General features: G+C 36.9%; 2 protein-coding genes across 2 annotated transcripts in view; one reads left to right on the top strand and one right to left on the bottom strand.

Annotated features, from left to right (window-relative positions):
- On the bottom strand, positions 1-13,058 carry LOC116303734 (uncharacterized). Its single transcript, XM_089037202.1, has 11 exons — positions 12,410-13,058; positions 8,681-8,729; positions 7,594-7,652; positions 6,559-6,795; positions 6,298-6,410; positions 5,771-5,923; positions 5,317-5,424; positions 4,324-4,446; positions 3,547-3,672; positions 2,741-2,906; positions 1-1,844 (listed from the first exon to the last, which is right to left on the bottom strand). Exons 1-11 carry the CDS (start codon positions 12,948-12,950, stop codon positions 976-978), a joined length of 2,544 nt encoding a protein of 847 aa, XP_088893328.1. The 5' UTR covers positions 12,951-13,058; the 3' UTR covers positions 1-975.
- A 73-nt stretch (positions 13,059-13,131) lies between these two features.
- The window catches only part of LOC116303737 (uncharacterized), an 11,743-nt gene continuing 8,766 nt past the window's right edge, over positions 13,132-16,108 (top strand). The window contains exons 1-4 of the mRNA XM_089037203.1: positions 13,132-13,387; positions 13,473-13,555; positions 14,844-14,950; positions 15,212-15,308. Coding sequence (XP_088893329.1) covers positions 13,330-13,387; positions 13,473-13,555; positions 14,844-14,950; positions 15,212-15,308 — 345 coding nt within the window. The 5' untranslated portion in view covers positions 13,132-13,329. The remainder of the gene's footprint in view (positions 13,388-13,472; positions 13,556-14,843; positions 14,951-15,211; positions 15,309-16,108) is intronic.

A 16,108-nucleotide genomic window follows, 5' to 3' on the forward strand; every position in this document is an offset into this window, starting at 1 on the left:
TTGACTGAAAAATTTATTGCATTTTTGCAATCATTCCCAAGAGATTAAAAAATAACAAAAGACATGGCGACCATGTTGGATGATACAACAAGAGACAAATGATCAATCTTTTAACTTCATCCAACATGGCGGCTGTGAAAACCAGCGATTATTCTTGGATCAAAGAACAAAAACTGACTGAGGATTCTTTCTATTTCGATTCCAGGTGAGAATATTTTTGCTAGTTTCATAAATCCACGTGGATATGCATAAGTAGAAGTTGTGTTATTTACAAGGTCGTCATCGTTTAACAAGTTATCAAAAAACATTAATTTGAGTGGTTTTCATAAACCAATGAAACAATAACTACACAATTTGATAGGGTAACTAGAACTACACAGAGTAATTTTCATCTAGGCCATTTCTAGATTGAATTAGAATATAATTTTTGCGGAGGGAGGAAACCGGGGGACCCGGAAGGAAAACCCTCGAAGCACAGGAAAGAACCAACAACCAACACACTACTCACACTACTCGAGTGGTACTTGAACCTGGGTCGCATTGGTGAGAGGCGCTACCCCACCCATGCTTACCAAAGTGTACTAATTAGAGTGTAATAACTGGATAAACAAAAGAATTAGAGCATAATAGCACTAAATAAGCTTAAGTGTATTTCACGGATTTATCAAAACCACTCGTATGCTAAACTTGTTAAATACTAATAAAACAAAGATGAAAAGAATATTGTCCCTAAGGCACTTGCATTTCGTACTAAAAAATTTCTAATAAATCTAAATCCCAAAAATCACTCGTTCTTTATGCAGTAATTTAGACAAGTCTTATTCTATCTTCATCAGGCTTTCACTGCAATGTCACTTTTCACTTCTATACGTCACAATTCATTCAAGATGTAACAAGATATTTACAAAACAAAACAAACTTTAGTGTAGTAACTTAAGGTATCGACGCTTTACTGGTGAGGACAAAAAAGGGAAACTAGTAGCCATAACTACCGGAGTATCCTCCACCCTGCGGATATGTGCCCTGCTGTTGGTAGTACGCTGGGTATTGCTGCTGGTAGGTGGAAGTAGCAGCTGCCTGTGTGCCAGTCTGTTGCGGCTGCTGTCCATACTGTTGGTAGTTTTGATAGTATTGGCTGTAGTTGCTGTACGCTCCTTGTGTCTGCGGGGTGGCGGCTGGTTGCCGAGGAGTCTGTTGTTGTACACTATAATTGTACTGCTGCTGTTGCTGCTGTGGCTGTTTGTGTGACTGGTTACCGTAGCCACCACCACTGCCGTAGCTTCCTCCACCTCCATAGCTCTTCCCACCGCCATAACCTTTGTTACCGCCATATCCACCACCATAGCTCCTTTTATCCTGATATCCTCCTCCTTGATAGCCTCCTCTCCCTCCTCCTTGATAGCCTCCTCTCCCTCCTCCACCTTGATATCCTCCTCTCCCTCCTCGGTAGTTATCCCTATATCCTCCACGGCCACCACGCCCATACTGAGGAGACCCCCCTCTTCTATTCTGAGGGGAACCACGAAAGCCACCACCTCGTCTGTTGTCATTATACCGATAGTCTCTGGGTGAACCGCCCCATCCACCACCACCACCACCGTAATAACCACCACCGTAATAACCACCACCGCCCCCGCCACCGTGTCCTCCATAGCGGGGTCGATCGTGATAGCGGGGTCGTTTATTTTCAGGCTCGCCACTACCACTTCCACTGAAGGTGCGTCGTCGTTGGTAGTTGCCGTCTTTAACGTATTCTGTTATGATTTTTCTAGACGTTTCTTCATCCTGGTCCACGTAGGTTATCTCATCAAACACCTCGCCAACCTTGGGGATCGAGAAACTTCCTGAAATAATAGAGAATATATAGCATGTTTAATCCACTTATCTTACAGCAATGTCCTTTATTACTGGGAAGACCAGCACGCCATCTTCAAATAACATTACTGATCACCGCAAAACTAGCCTCCTTTGCTTCTGGTTCCCGTCATTCTCCCACTAGCGTCTGCTTAAACTTGAACAACATTCCTTTCTTCATTGTTTTCTATTAGCCAATCAAATTGCTAGGTGATATGCAAATTTTTTATTTTCCCGTGCAAAATGGGATAAGAAAGTTTGCAGTTTATATTTGCACATGTATCACGTAAATGCGAAAAATACGACCAAAAAAGTTTCGAATTTTAACAATATATGTTTTATATGTAAGAAAGAGGAATATAAGAAAAGCCGTACAAGAATATTTGGTAAAGTCAGTTGGATATTCCATGTATATTAGAAAGACTTGGTGGATTGAAAGACCTTCAAGACTACGCCGAATACAGTACCAAGGTCAAGGTCATACCCACAAGATTTTGTGGGGCTCTCTCTAATTAGTCAATTTTGAAGAAAGGAATGTTGTTCAAGTTTGAGCAGACGGTAGTGGGGGATTGACGTGAACCGAAAGCGCCTCACAGCGGCTGCAAAGGAGGCTACGCAAAACCTGTCCCAACTTAGGTTGGAGACGTTTTTGGGGGTAGTGATAAAATTGATGCCCCCCACCCTCTTTGTCCTTTCGTATGAAATTTCTCTGGACTCTCCTATTTTCTTCTCACCGCAAAACCTGCTCCAACTTAGATCAGACCCAATCTGAGACTGTTTAAGGGGTATCGATTAAAACTTCCCCCACCCCCCCCCCCCCCCCCCCATGACATTTCGCATAAAAATTAAAAATAAAAATAAATGTCTCATCTTTTCTCATACTTACGTTTCATATCACAGACTGCATTAAATGGCAGCTCCATTCCCTCTTTCTTCCTCTGTTCCATCCTTTCTTTCAGTACATCCTGTGCCGGCACACATATGAAGGCTTTTCTTTTGAATCCTTCGAACGGACGCATCTTCTTGTTCTGGGCTGACATATACACGTTGGTCTAAAACAAGAATAATTCCATTACTTTGATAAAAGAACCTCGTGAATCTTATTGCTCAGTGAAGCTCCGGCCTTCATAAGTGAGAAAAATAGTGCACATCTACATAAGTGGACATAAGGAAGTCAATACTCCAGTTACGAGTTCTCTATTGCTCAGGGTTAGCTTCGATTTGTGTAGAATATCTTTTAAATATTTTCAAAGTGTATTGTTGACGTTGTGCATTCTTTACTTCACCGTTGGTATTTGTGAATATTTACCGACACTGATTCGAGGCTAAACCTGAGTAAATGAGTCTGTAATCAAGGAACTCAGCAGCAATTTGGATGCTGGTCGCATGGGTGAGGTGGCTCATTAGTAGCGCACTCCATCCAAGGATCTATTTACACAAGGTAGATCATTAGGGGCCCTTTCTTGCAATTTGTATCAACATGTGAACTCCAAGTCTCCGTTTTGCTGCCGGCAGTCAAAAATATGAAAGGTACCGACTGATTAGGTTTGATTGACAGTAGCGAAAAACCAAATTTCGGCGTGCAGCTCAGAGACACAGAGTTCGCATGTTTATGAGAAATGCAGTAATAGTTTGCAAGAGTTTTAGTAGTGGTAGAAAGAGGCTGATATCAAGAAATAAAGACGTTTTTACCTGGTCAAGTATATAATTTCTCTTCTTTGATGGTGCAATTTCAAACAAGCGATGTAAACATTTAGCAGCCTTGTCCATGTGCTTGTTGTACCCACCAACCTCTTGTTTCCTAGCAACACCCAACAACTGAAACACAACAGCAAAATAGATGAATGCTAAAGAGATATCCATTACTTTTGTGGGAAAATTTATGAACTGTACAAAGAAGTATTGATATCTTTAAAAAAATTAATTAATCAAATTTATTTAGAGAGCGTAGTGAGTGACAGGACCTCAACTGTATGTTTAACGTCTCTTTGATCAGTCGTATCGTGTCATGATTGCTCAAACAAAACAAAAAAATTCTAAAATGCTTTACAAATGATTTAATAAAGCTTTACTACTGTGTAGTCGTTTGTGGCACAATATTTTTATTCCACTAAGAAAACTGCTGCATCCATGTTTGGTTCACTAATGTCGGAGGGAGAACTATGTCTATTCCATTTTGCAGTTCTGTTCAGTAACCACGAAACCACGAATAACAGTCCCAAGCCGAGACTGAAGTTGCCACGCAAGATAAACTGTGGTTTTCTTATGCGTGGAAACCCCAACCTCGTCATCAAGCTATTATTCATCGTCACTGAATGGAATTGTAAAATGGAGTATTATACTTGCAGCTAGTCTCCTCTGCAGCCGTCATTAGAGGGCCTATGAGGATCTTGGGACTGAAACCAATGATGGCTGCGTAGGAGACTAACTTGCAGCTGGACTATGGCAAGTAATTCTACTGTATCTTACCTTCATTCTATCCAGAACAGTACTAGTTCCTAGAATGTTATACTTCTTGTCAGGGTTTTCACTGACATGATTCTTTACATATGTTGTTTTTCCTGAAGCAGGCAGTCCAATCATCATCATTACCTGTAAAATAACAACCATCAAATTATGAATACTAATAATAAGAGTATTTATATAGCGCATCCTGAAACCTCGATACGCTTTACAATACGTAATTTAAAGTTATAAATAGATCGATAAATAAATTTATAAAAAAGTAATCAATAAAAGTGAGGCAAAATAATAAAAATGATAATTATAGAGTAGTATATGTATTTAGATATGAATAAATATATATGTATATTTAAACTATGAAAGAAAAATAAATATGGAATTAATATGGATATGCTGTTCAAAACAAAAATGTTTTAAGTTATGTCTTAAATAGATCTAGAGTATCAATTCTACTGTTGCTATCAGGAAAAGAGTTCTAAAGTATCGGGCCAGTGTTTATTAGTTCACACAGAGTTAGCTAAAAATAAAACATCTAAAGATTTTCTGCAATTCATTGTGATTGAGTGGCGCCTATAAAATGTTTGATACCCCCCTACCCCCTGGAAATTCCAATTTTCTTCCATACATACTCTGTAATTATTGTTGTCTCTGACCCCCCTACTCTTCGGAAATTCCAAATTCCTCTGTGGGGTGGGTATGGATGATTTCTGGAACTACACATCTTACATTATGTACTGTGGAGCTGTTAAGTGTGGCGTAATTCGAACAAAAAACAATTTCCAGGTCCAAAACATTTATAATTACGTCTACAGATATTTTTCTAATTTTTTTTTTCATAGCAGGATTTTCTGTTTATAATTATGTATCTAATTGTTGAAAGTGAGAATAAATTCTGGGAATAAGTTTTGGCAAGGTTTTAGTGATCTTTTTGTGTGGTTGGACCCGGAAATACTTCATGACTTAAAGTCCTATAGTGTTGGCAGCACTCTCACTACTGACCTCACAGTCCTGTTTTGATTCTGGTCCTCTTGCTCCATGGACCTTGGAGTCTTCAGGGCAATTCTGAATGAAAGTGAATCCTTCCTTTGCTGCAAACCAAGGTTCATCCTACAACCCAATGGTTAGATGAAATAACTTAGATATCAAAGATGAAAACACACTTTTGGCTTATCATATTGATTATTGAGTATTTAATTTGTAGCTTTGATACACTCTGATTGGTTGAGAACTGTGCTGTATTAAGTAAACAAAGCATGGTTGCTGAAACCATCTGTGCGAGCAGGCAACTTTGTATGAGAAAACAACATTAAAAACTACAATGGATTTATATTTTCTCAGAATGCGGCTCAGTGCTTTTGTTCACATTTCTTTCGTGCTTTTGTCAGTTTCTGCATGCTGTATTACTAAACAAAGAATGGTAAAATCTACCGTGTTTTATTCTTAAAATACATACCTGTGAACCAAAGTTCAGGGTGCATTCAGTATTCTTTATTAGTACATGAGGAAAGAGAGCCTTTCCTTGCACTTCTTCAGGCAGGTCAAATGCTTCGCCAACATCTTCACCATTCTTGCTGAAGGAAATTTTCTTTGCTTCACTCTCCAGATCCTGCAAACCAATCCATACAATATTTATTCAATGACTAAGGCAAACTAATAATAACATTCTGTACAGCTGGCACGGTTGTACCAAGGATGGATATTCCTATCCAACGGACAAATCCTTATCCAGTGGATAAGTCAATGCTGTTTTCCAATAGATTTATCCACTGGTCAGTCAAGCGAATTCGGGATAGGTCTATTGGTGCTAATTGAATAAACAAAAGAAAGTGTGCAAGGGAGTGTGGTAGTAGAGGCCAATGACGTCATCACACAAACGTCCTATACAACACATTTCTAAAGATCTGGAACAGCTAATTATGAACTGAGCAGCAAAGTGCCTACAACATTATTTAACAATAAAATAAGTGTTGTAATGATTACCAGATAGCATGTTATGACATCATCTTTGCCAAATGTCTGACCAAAGTCTGTAAACTCTGAATTGGTACACTTCTTTGCTGTGCTGTCATAACCAAAGGAGAGGGTGTCTTCACCTACACAATGAGAACATCCAACATAGTACAGTAATTGGTCAAATACATATATAGAAACAACTTTGAGCTTCGTTGAAATGAAATGGTTGAAATTTAGATTGGTGTATTTGTCAGACAAATCACTCCAACAGATAAGATGATTGCTTACCAAGTTGAAAACTGGCTTCCTCCACAGACCATCCAACCCTGACAAAGTGCTTTGGCTCCTCTGAATCTGGCAGGTCTACCTCTTGCAGTTCTGTCACTTTGAGTTCATAGCAAACCTTGCCACTGGTGACCCCCCAGGTTGCTTTTGCACCACCACACAGGTATGTGAAGCCTTCTTCTTTCAGGGTGCTAAGGCTCAGGGCATGTGGGCTGATCTTAACATGGAGATCACTGTTGTCTGAAGAGAAAAAAACGATTATTCACTATTTTCACATTCCTCCGAACTGCCTCCCAGTTAGCTCAGTTGGTAAGAACATTGCTCTGTTGTGTGGGAGGTTGTGGTTCAAGCTTCGGCCAGACTAACACTAAAATAACTGAGTAGAAGGTGCTTCCTTCGCTCTAAAAGAAAACTTATCATATTTGCAAATGGTTACACTGTTGCTGTGGCTCAGATGACCATGGAAAACGTTGGTCCCATCTCACTCAGAGACGTTAAAAGAGGGTGACAAATTTATCAGAGCTACTGTCATGTCACCCTCGCTAAACAAAGACATTATTTATTGGTCATTATGCTGGCTAACATAGCATTGGTAGCACAGCGTAAATGCACTAGTTGCTCACATCTGGGATCTCAGCTTCAATATTCCTGGACTCAAAATGACATGTGAGGAGAGTTTGTCATGTCTCTCCCTTGTTTTTTCTCCAGGTTTTGATTTTCCTCCCTCCATAAAATCAAACAAGCTAAATTTCAATTCCATCTATGGGTTAGCCATGCTATGACTTTTATCAGCCCAGAGGTTGTTTTAGGGTTTGATTAGTAAGTTCACTATGCCCTAACATTCACACATACGTGAATATTAAGGTTTTATCATATTGCAAGACAAGTTTATAGTATCACAAAACAAGAATATTGTATCGCAAGACCAGAGGTTGTATCAGAGTTCCATCTGTGAGCTAGCTATACCCTGATTTTGATCAGCCCGGAGGTTTTTTCAGGGTGTTGAAATGGAAAGTCAAACTAGTCAATTTTCCTTACATTTGTCCAAAACAACCAGGGAATCATCAAGCTCCACTTCAGGTTCCTCTTCCACTTTACTGAAAAAGAAAGAAAAGGACAATTATTGGTAAGGTCCTTGTATTAACTTTCCTAGATACAAAATTTGCATTAATTCTTAAGGCAATATAAAGTGATTTGTTTTATAGACACTAGTGTTTTATTGGGAAATATGGCATTCGTATTTTTCATACGAACTCATCCAGGACTTCAGTGAGGTATTTTCTCTATCCTCACATGTGAAGATATCGATGACGCCACTCCTGATGTTATCTGGTTCACTTTAACGCACATTGCAACGAGTTTTTGTTTGTGAATGACAATATGATAAAAAGAAAATTACACATTGACTTGAAGATATGAAGTTTATCTTTTCTCGTTAAAAAATATCTCAGTCTTTGTTGCGCTCACATAAAATATTTTCGCCACTTGAAGATAAACTTCATAATTTATCTTCATGCCACCGTGTAATATCCTCCATGTCTGCTCCTCGAGATCTATAGGAGTGGTTGGAAAACTTGTAGCCATGTTTGCATGATTTAAGAAAGCTTGTCAACAGACAATTTCCAACCAAGATTGGCACTTCTCTGGGCAAATGCCTCTTAAGCCAGTCCTATCGACCAGTCCCATGTTGATTAGTGCATTGTGGTCAGTCATCATGTTCGGACAATAAGCATCCTTTATTTTTTTGCCCTGGTTGGATAATGTTAGGTCACTATCTTGATTTTTGCAAGATGTCTAACAATCTTTTCTTTCATATTAAATTATGTGAACTGTCTTGCTTGCCTATGACTACTACAGGAACCGGTTGTACAGGGGGTGGATAGCACTATCCAACAGATAAATCTTATCCAGTGGACAAATTTATTGGATAACAGCATCGACTTAACCACTGGATAAGGATTTATCTGTTGAATAGCACCATCTACCCTTCGTAAAACCAGGTCCAAGGATACAGTATGTTATTTTTCGTTATTCTATCTTGTGTTTATTTGGAATGATGGTACTAAATAAAGATTGATTGATTAAATTCTATCTACTCAAGACATTACACATGCAAGAGTTTTACCTTATGTTGACGGATATATCAAGATCATCTCCTTGTTCCTTTGATGTGTCTAAAATAAAATGAGAAAATGAACATGAGTAATATTCTGCTTCTTCAAACTCTTCTCTTTCCCTCCTCATGGTTTCCCACAAATATCCATCACTTGGTATTTTCTAAGCCTATAATGACTAAGATTCTGGATAAATTGTTAGTGACTTTTGAACTACGCACAGCTTATGAAAAGCTGTAGAATTAGGTCTATGTTTATTAACACTCTTTGTTCAAAGTGCTTTGTATATCTTTATAGGACTCTCTCATAGCTTATTTCTCATTATTTTCCACATGACTGGCATATCGCTCCAGGCGATACCCTGCAGTTGCTATATCTAACGATCAATTCCTAGATGTCTTTCAATGAGATTAATGTCTTCATTAATTCTCTTCCATTAATTCTGCAACATTGATTCAGTTTGGTAACATATTCTCTTGGTTTTCCATCCATTGTTCAGTGTAGTTTCTTGCGTAACTTTGTTTGATTTGATATTATAACCTTGCCTACGTGATTTGGACCTGCCTGTACATGTTGCTTGTCACTCTGGTAGTCCAGTGAGCGGCACACCTCGTCTTAGACCTCCAAGAAAGTGGTTGAATGGCTGAAATATTAGACAAGGTTATGAAGACAACAAAAACTTACCAACATCAGAATACATAATTTTAAAACTTGTTCAAACTCTAGTAAAGCCTTAAAGAAAGATTCCTTTTCGTTTGCTATTGTCTGGATCAGCAAGTATTTTTCTAGATTTCTTGGTACATGTATGATGTATTGCATGGTAAAAGCTAGAATTCAACTTTTATTTCTCATGATTGGAGTTGTATGAATGACAATAGCCATATATATTTTAATGGCAACTTTTTCACATATGTAATATAAATCAAATACAATTATTATATATATACAATCAATTTTTCTCTGAAAATTTCTGACTATCATACTATACAATTTTTGTCATTATTCCATAATACAAAAATAAGAATTTTTTCATGATGTTTTATATATCAATATATATTAAGCTTTGTAACAACTCAGTATTATAAGGAAATAATAAACTAACATGCATAAACATAAATTACAAAATACTGTTGATAATGATAGTGACCTGACTGCATTAGTTCGTTGAATACAAGTGAATAAAAAGAAAACTTAAACACAGTGTAAAGAATGTTATGGACGTTAGTCCTTCATTGGAGTCAGTTCAAATACTAGACAAACATCCCCTTTACATAATGTTGAAAGATTTGAAGTGGCAGCTTTGGTTGACATCACAGAAGAAACTAAGACCTAACCACTTGTTAACTTCAACCAACTGACTCCCACCATATGAACTGGTGTCAATGAAATAAAACCACAATTTATAGCAACCATGTTAACAACTATTCTATTCACAAATTGGCAGTTCAATACCAAGTTAATATAAGTAACATATACATACATACATTGGCATAGTAAATTTTCAGAAATTTTGCTAAAACAGAGTTTGGAAGTCGAGCTTTGCATTCGCACAGTTCATTGTGGTCGACAAGGATTCTTCAACAAACGACTTCTCATTTGAATAGATTCTTTTTGTAACACCACTACGTGACATGAGAGCCATATTTCTGCACATCTAATGTGAATAATTGCAATTCAAACCATCAACAGTATTTTAAGAGAGCATCAGTTCCCAGTAATCAAACTGCAGTTTGTTCACATACTTGTGTTTGTTCAAGTACATGACGCTGTTCGATAAACTCAATGTGAGTTTATAAGATTTAAATAAAATCTTTTTGATCAACCATCCTTGGACTTTCTCATAATGGAAATAGTTATGATATATTTGAACAAATATAGAAAAAGAATTAAGATTTGACTGAGCCTCTATTTCTTTATGCCTCATTATATGATAACTTCTGAAAACTGTATATGATTTGCTGGGTATATTACAATTTATTCCTGTTGCTCTTTTCATTTGCAACAATATATTACACTTTTGTGAATCAAATTGTTCAAGCATGAGTGCTTCATATAATTATACACATTTCTGATCATATTCACATTTTCTTTGAGTAATACACTGTAACCTGTAAACTTTTTATCAACAAAACTAGATTCAAAGATATCGACAGGCCACACCAGGACTTTGTATGCCTGCTCTACACATCCCTCCTTTACAAGTAATGGGTACTTCCAGAAAATATCCATACCCCTACCATGGGCGGCATTGAATTTCTTACCCCCTTGCCTTCGGAAATTCTACAATCTTTCGAGTCCCATGGCCCAGATATTGTTGGAAATGTTCCAGGTGATGTGAAACATCCAATGAGAATTCTTGATTTCCTCAACTTGTTTTGAAGCTTTTTGCGAACTTTACTTTTCAAGTGTGTGATTTATTTCCTTTGTAATAAAATATTTTGAAAATCTATACAAAACTTTCATATAATAGAGTGTGAAGGAGGATATATGAGCTACACCTGGGCATGGATTCTCAGCCAAGAGGTCAAGAGAGTTGGCCAATCCTCTGCACATGAAACTGCTCTCCTTTGTAGATCCAGCAATACCCATTTACTATCCCAGATTTTCCAGAAGCATGGCTATTTGTATATCAGAAGTTATTTGTTGAAAAATATGAAAAAGACCATAATATACATGAATAACAGAGCGATGTAGCTGTTTACAACTCAACCTCAAGATGCAAATGAGTATTGTACTACCCCCTACCCCTGGAATTGCATATTATTACACATCTTAATTGCTTTCTAAACAAAGAAATAAGATCACTGATATTAGGTAAGCAGGCTTTATCATAACTTCCCAATATTGTTTATAAAACATGGAGGTTCCAAAGATCTTTCAAGGCAGCTTAATTTTATGATTTATGTTATTACCTACATGTATACTGTAAGATTTTTGGAATGGATCTGGAACCATATAGGAACAAATGAATTCTTAGGTTTTCAAGTCCATGTTTATATGATGCGAAGATACAATGCGATCGAAAGACTACGATGCGATGGAAAGGCTACGATGAGATCCAAACTACTGGTTTATTCACTCTTGATATTAAATGTTTAAAAACTGATTCTCCCCTCCCCTTTATTCTAGTTCAAGATGATCTCCTTCGGAATTCTTCATCTAAACCCCACCCCAATTCCTTTGCCAAAATGCCACCCGTGATAGGGGTATGGATATTTTCTGGAACTACCCAATAACTCTTATTGGTGTTAGATACCATGTTAATAAAAAGCAACTCAATGCAAGATCCAACATGGAATAGCTCTAAATTGAGCAAATTCGCACCGTTTTACCCTCACTTTAGGTTCAAAATGCATGAACTTCATCTAGATAAGCAGCCAGCATTACTTAAAGTAATGATAAACAAACACAGTTCTTACGTAATACTATACTACTTTTCTCTGCAAAGTAACCATAACAATTGTCAACATCAAAGTTGGGCATTTTCTTTCCCCAAGGTTCCGTGTAAAGGATAAATAATTCATAGTACAAATTGCTTCCACTCAAACTTTAGCTGTGATCAGTAAAACAAGACAAATCTTAACCCTAAATTCATAAATCATGAAATTCCCAGAATTCTACGAACGTCGAGGAAATTTTAGAGATCTGATTTGATTTTATTATTTCAGAGAGCAGATTTCATTGCATAAAATCACGGCAGGATTAAAAAAAGGAAAACTTTATAATGGCATTTTTATTACCTTCTTCATGTTTGGACGGTGTAGCTTCTTTAGTTTCGTCCATCGGCTCTTCCTTCTCAACCTTTTTATCTTCATCTTTTGGAGTTTCTGTCGCCACTTCTTCAGGTTTACTAGTAGGTTCTTCTTTTGCAGTTTCTTTAGGTGGTTCAGGGGCAGCAGATTCATCGTTATTGGTCTCCATTTTCTCTGGAGAAGCTGCTTCAGAATCTGGCTTTTCTTCAACAACCTTTTCATCTTCGACTTTCGCATCGCTCTCTACCTCGGAAGGTTTAGCGCTTTCAACAGACTCTTCCTCCTTAGCAGATGCAGCAGATTCATCCTGGCTTTCTTGTGACGACTCCTCTTTACTATCTGTCTCGTTTTCTCCTTCAGTTCCGCCTTCTACAGCATTATTTTCTTCGGCTTTATCTGAGGTCGCTTCGAGGAGTCGCTCCATCAAAACTGGTTTAGTACCCTTCGTGTCGAGGCCTAATTTCGACAATTCTGACCTTAGTTCTGCAACTTTTAGCTTCTTAATCGAAGCAGGAGTAAGCTCGCTCATATTGGTATACGAAATAAGGGATTTATCGTACAAAATAAGGTTTAAAAAACGTATAAAAAACTTAGTTTTGTTTTGCGCGCCACACTCAACACACGTGTAAAAATACCAATACCTCCTGCGAAGAACTAATCATCACCACGCATGCGTCAGCCTTAGTCCTACTCTGAATCCAAACCACAGGCAAACCAACCACTTCTCTGTGCAAACAAAATGAATTCTAAATGAGGTCCATTAATTTTGTTATTTTTGTTCCCCTGAAGGAAAGAAAACCTCATATGCTTTCTCTTGCAGTTAGTTATTAATTATTGACTGCTTATTTTGTTAAACATGGCCTTTTTATCAAGTTTTTAAAGAGGGATTTTCACTGCATTGATCAGCCATGTTTGGTCAATTTTTCATCCTCTCCTCTCGGGGAGATACTTTGATTTTCAGAGATTGTATCCTTAAAATATTCAGTAATTTACTGATTAAAAAGCTATTTCAAATGCTTGGTAGTGGTTCAGGTCCTTGACTGTTTAAAAGATAGAGGCGATGTCAACAAGAGTGCTCCAGAAATATTCTACAGGAAAGTGAAAGAAAGCAAAGGAATGCAAGCTCCAATATTTGTAAGAATAATAATATAATATTCCAGAGAATAAGCATACCCCCCCCCCTCCCCTTCTGTAGACCGGGGTAAGAATTTCCAAGACTGCCTGGAGATATTCTAGTCCTCATAGTAATGGGAACTCAATCCCCACATCATAATGGGAAGGTATAGATATTTTCTGGAAATATATTTTTAAAAACTTCATTTGAAACATTTATGCTATTAGCACTATGCAATACCGAATAGTTCCCTTATTGATTCCTCTACTATCTTGAATAGATATATTGTGACATAGAATTGAGAGGAATGGTGAGTCACATTTTTTAAAAACTAAACTGAACCGAACAGAAAAGTTGACAAGGAAAACAGAAAGCACTATATCACATTCGCTGAGATGAAAGAAGACACTGTGTCTTGTAATCAACAGAACATGACAGGCTTACCGTTCATCTTGTTTCCATGTTCATTAACATAATTTATTAAAGATCGCACAGAAACCATGAAGGAGAGTATTGACATATTATTCATTGGATCAACTGCAGGAATAAAGAAGTGTTTTCCCATTCTTAATTCTTATGAGAATAAGATTCCTAATTTGAGTTGTATTCATGTGCATGTCTTCATGCGCACTTGTTAAACAAAGAAATAATACTCAAGGTAATAAAGTGTGGTCTGGAATGGGAAAAAATTCTGCCCAAACTAAATTGGGTTTTTTTAAAGTGCACATGAACCCTTTGACAATACTTTCAGTACTGATTCTAAATGAAGTAAATAGTTGAATGGTAAAATATTTCTTGATTTGAGTGATGCGTTTCTAAGTTATGAAGGTTTATACTTTCAATATGCTAATGAGTGTGACGTCTATTAAGGCTTAATTAAATATACAAAATCGAACTGGTTCATAGATACAGTATTTAAAAAGCATCATTATTTTACTCATGGTTTACATGAAAGCTATTTAAAATTTTTATTTTCAAAATGGCCAGCATTTAGTATTACTAGTTACAACAAAAACACTCAAATATCCTTACCTGACGTCACCATCATTTACATATTGGAAGTATAAACCTTCATAACTTAGAGACGCATCACTTAAATCAAGAAATATTTTACCAATCAACTATTTACTTTATGCAGAACCAGTACTGAATGTATTGTCAAAGGGTTCATTTGCACTTTAAGGACATGCCTGCCATTTACCTTTTGGATACTTCCAATGGACAGCTCAAGTTTACATGATATTAAATTCCATATATTAATTTTTTATTGTTATAATCTAGATTTTGACCCTTGTATTTCTTGCACAGAATGTTGAAGGAGTGAACTTCATTTTCATTAAGAGGAATGGACTCTTCTTTGTTTGTACATCAAAGTTCAATGTTTCTCCTACATACGCTGTGGAAATTTTAGCAAGGTAATCTTCATAATGTGGCATGTTAATATTTAAACAGAGAAGTTGTATCTTGGACCACTACCACTACCACTACCACTGCCACTGCCACTGCCACCACCACAGCTACTGCCACCGCCACCACCACCACCACCACCACCAATCATATAAAAAAATCAATATGATTACTATTCAAATTTTATTACTACTTTGTGACAAATTATTCCTTCTATTTACAAGCAAAAAAATGGAATAGGTTCTCATTCCTTGATTTGTATTTTTCAGAATCTGTAGTCTGTGTACAGATTATTGTGGTGTTTTGAATGAAGAAGCAATCAAGTGTAACTTTCCTTTGATCTATGAACTACTTGATGAAATCCTGGTAATGTCAGACTATCACTTTGTTTAGTTAACTATCAAAACCTCCAAATTTCATTGAACCTTACATTTAACCTCTAGGTTAACCAAAGCCAAGGCATTTTTATTGTCTAACCCAGATAAAATTCAAATTTAGCTGGTTAGATTTTACAGAGTTAGAAATAAACCCCATTTAATAGCTCCATTCAGTCACAATAAATAATAGTTCCAAGCTAAGGATGGAGTTACAGCACATGACGTAAACTATATCTGTCGTGCTATGCACAGAAACTTCAGCCTCCACTTGGAACTATTAGGGACTGGTCATTATTTATCAGGGGGGGGGGGGTGGGGGCTGGTGCAATATTAAATATGCTATGCTTGATTTTTGCTGACCCCCCCTTCTCCTTTAAGCATGATTTTTGCTTAAACCTATGCATAAAAAATGCTGATCCACCCCCTATTTGCACCAGCCCCCCCCCCCCCCCCCTCGATAAATAATAACCAGTCCCCCATTCGTGGTCACTGAACAAGAACTGTAAAGTAGAGTATTGACCAAAAAACCTTGAATCAAGGGAGAGGCACCTGACAAATTCTGCTTATATGTTATGCTAAGTTCATTTTCATTTCTTCTATATGAATTTTACAATGATTTCTTATCAATTTTTTTAAAATTAATTTATTCAATTTATTTAAATTATTAAATTAATATGCAGCTTATATAGTTTTTATAGATTGTCAATAAAGTTTTTTACTTCCATTTTACCACGATAGCTTAAACATCTTTACAAAATTTCCAAAACATTTGTATTTTTGTCAGATTTA

Source organism: Actinia tenebrosa, unplaced genomic scaffold (assembly GCF_029948245.1).
Source record: "Actinia tenebrosa isolate PJP-AT-01 unplaced genomic scaffold, QUT_ActTen_1.0 PGA_scaffold4__44_contigs__length_22323623, whole genome shotgun sequence".
NCBI classification, from domain to species: Eukaryota; Metazoa; Cnidaria; class Anthozoa; order Actiniaria; family Actiniidae; genus Actinia; species Actinia tenebrosa.

Coding starts and splice junctions, on each gene's coding strand:
- LOC116303734 (XM_089037202.1), bottom strand. CDS start 12,950: ATGAGCGAGCTTACTCCTGCTTCGATTAAGAAGCTAAAAGTTGCAGAA. Junction 5,425..5,770: donor CCCTGAACTTTGGTTCACAG/GTATGTATTTTA, acceptor ATTGGGTTGTAG/GATGAACCTTGGTTTGCAGC. Junction 4,447..5,316: donor AATCAAAACAGGACTGTGAG/GTCAGTAGTGAG, acceptor GTTATTTTACAG/GTAATGATGATGATTGGACT.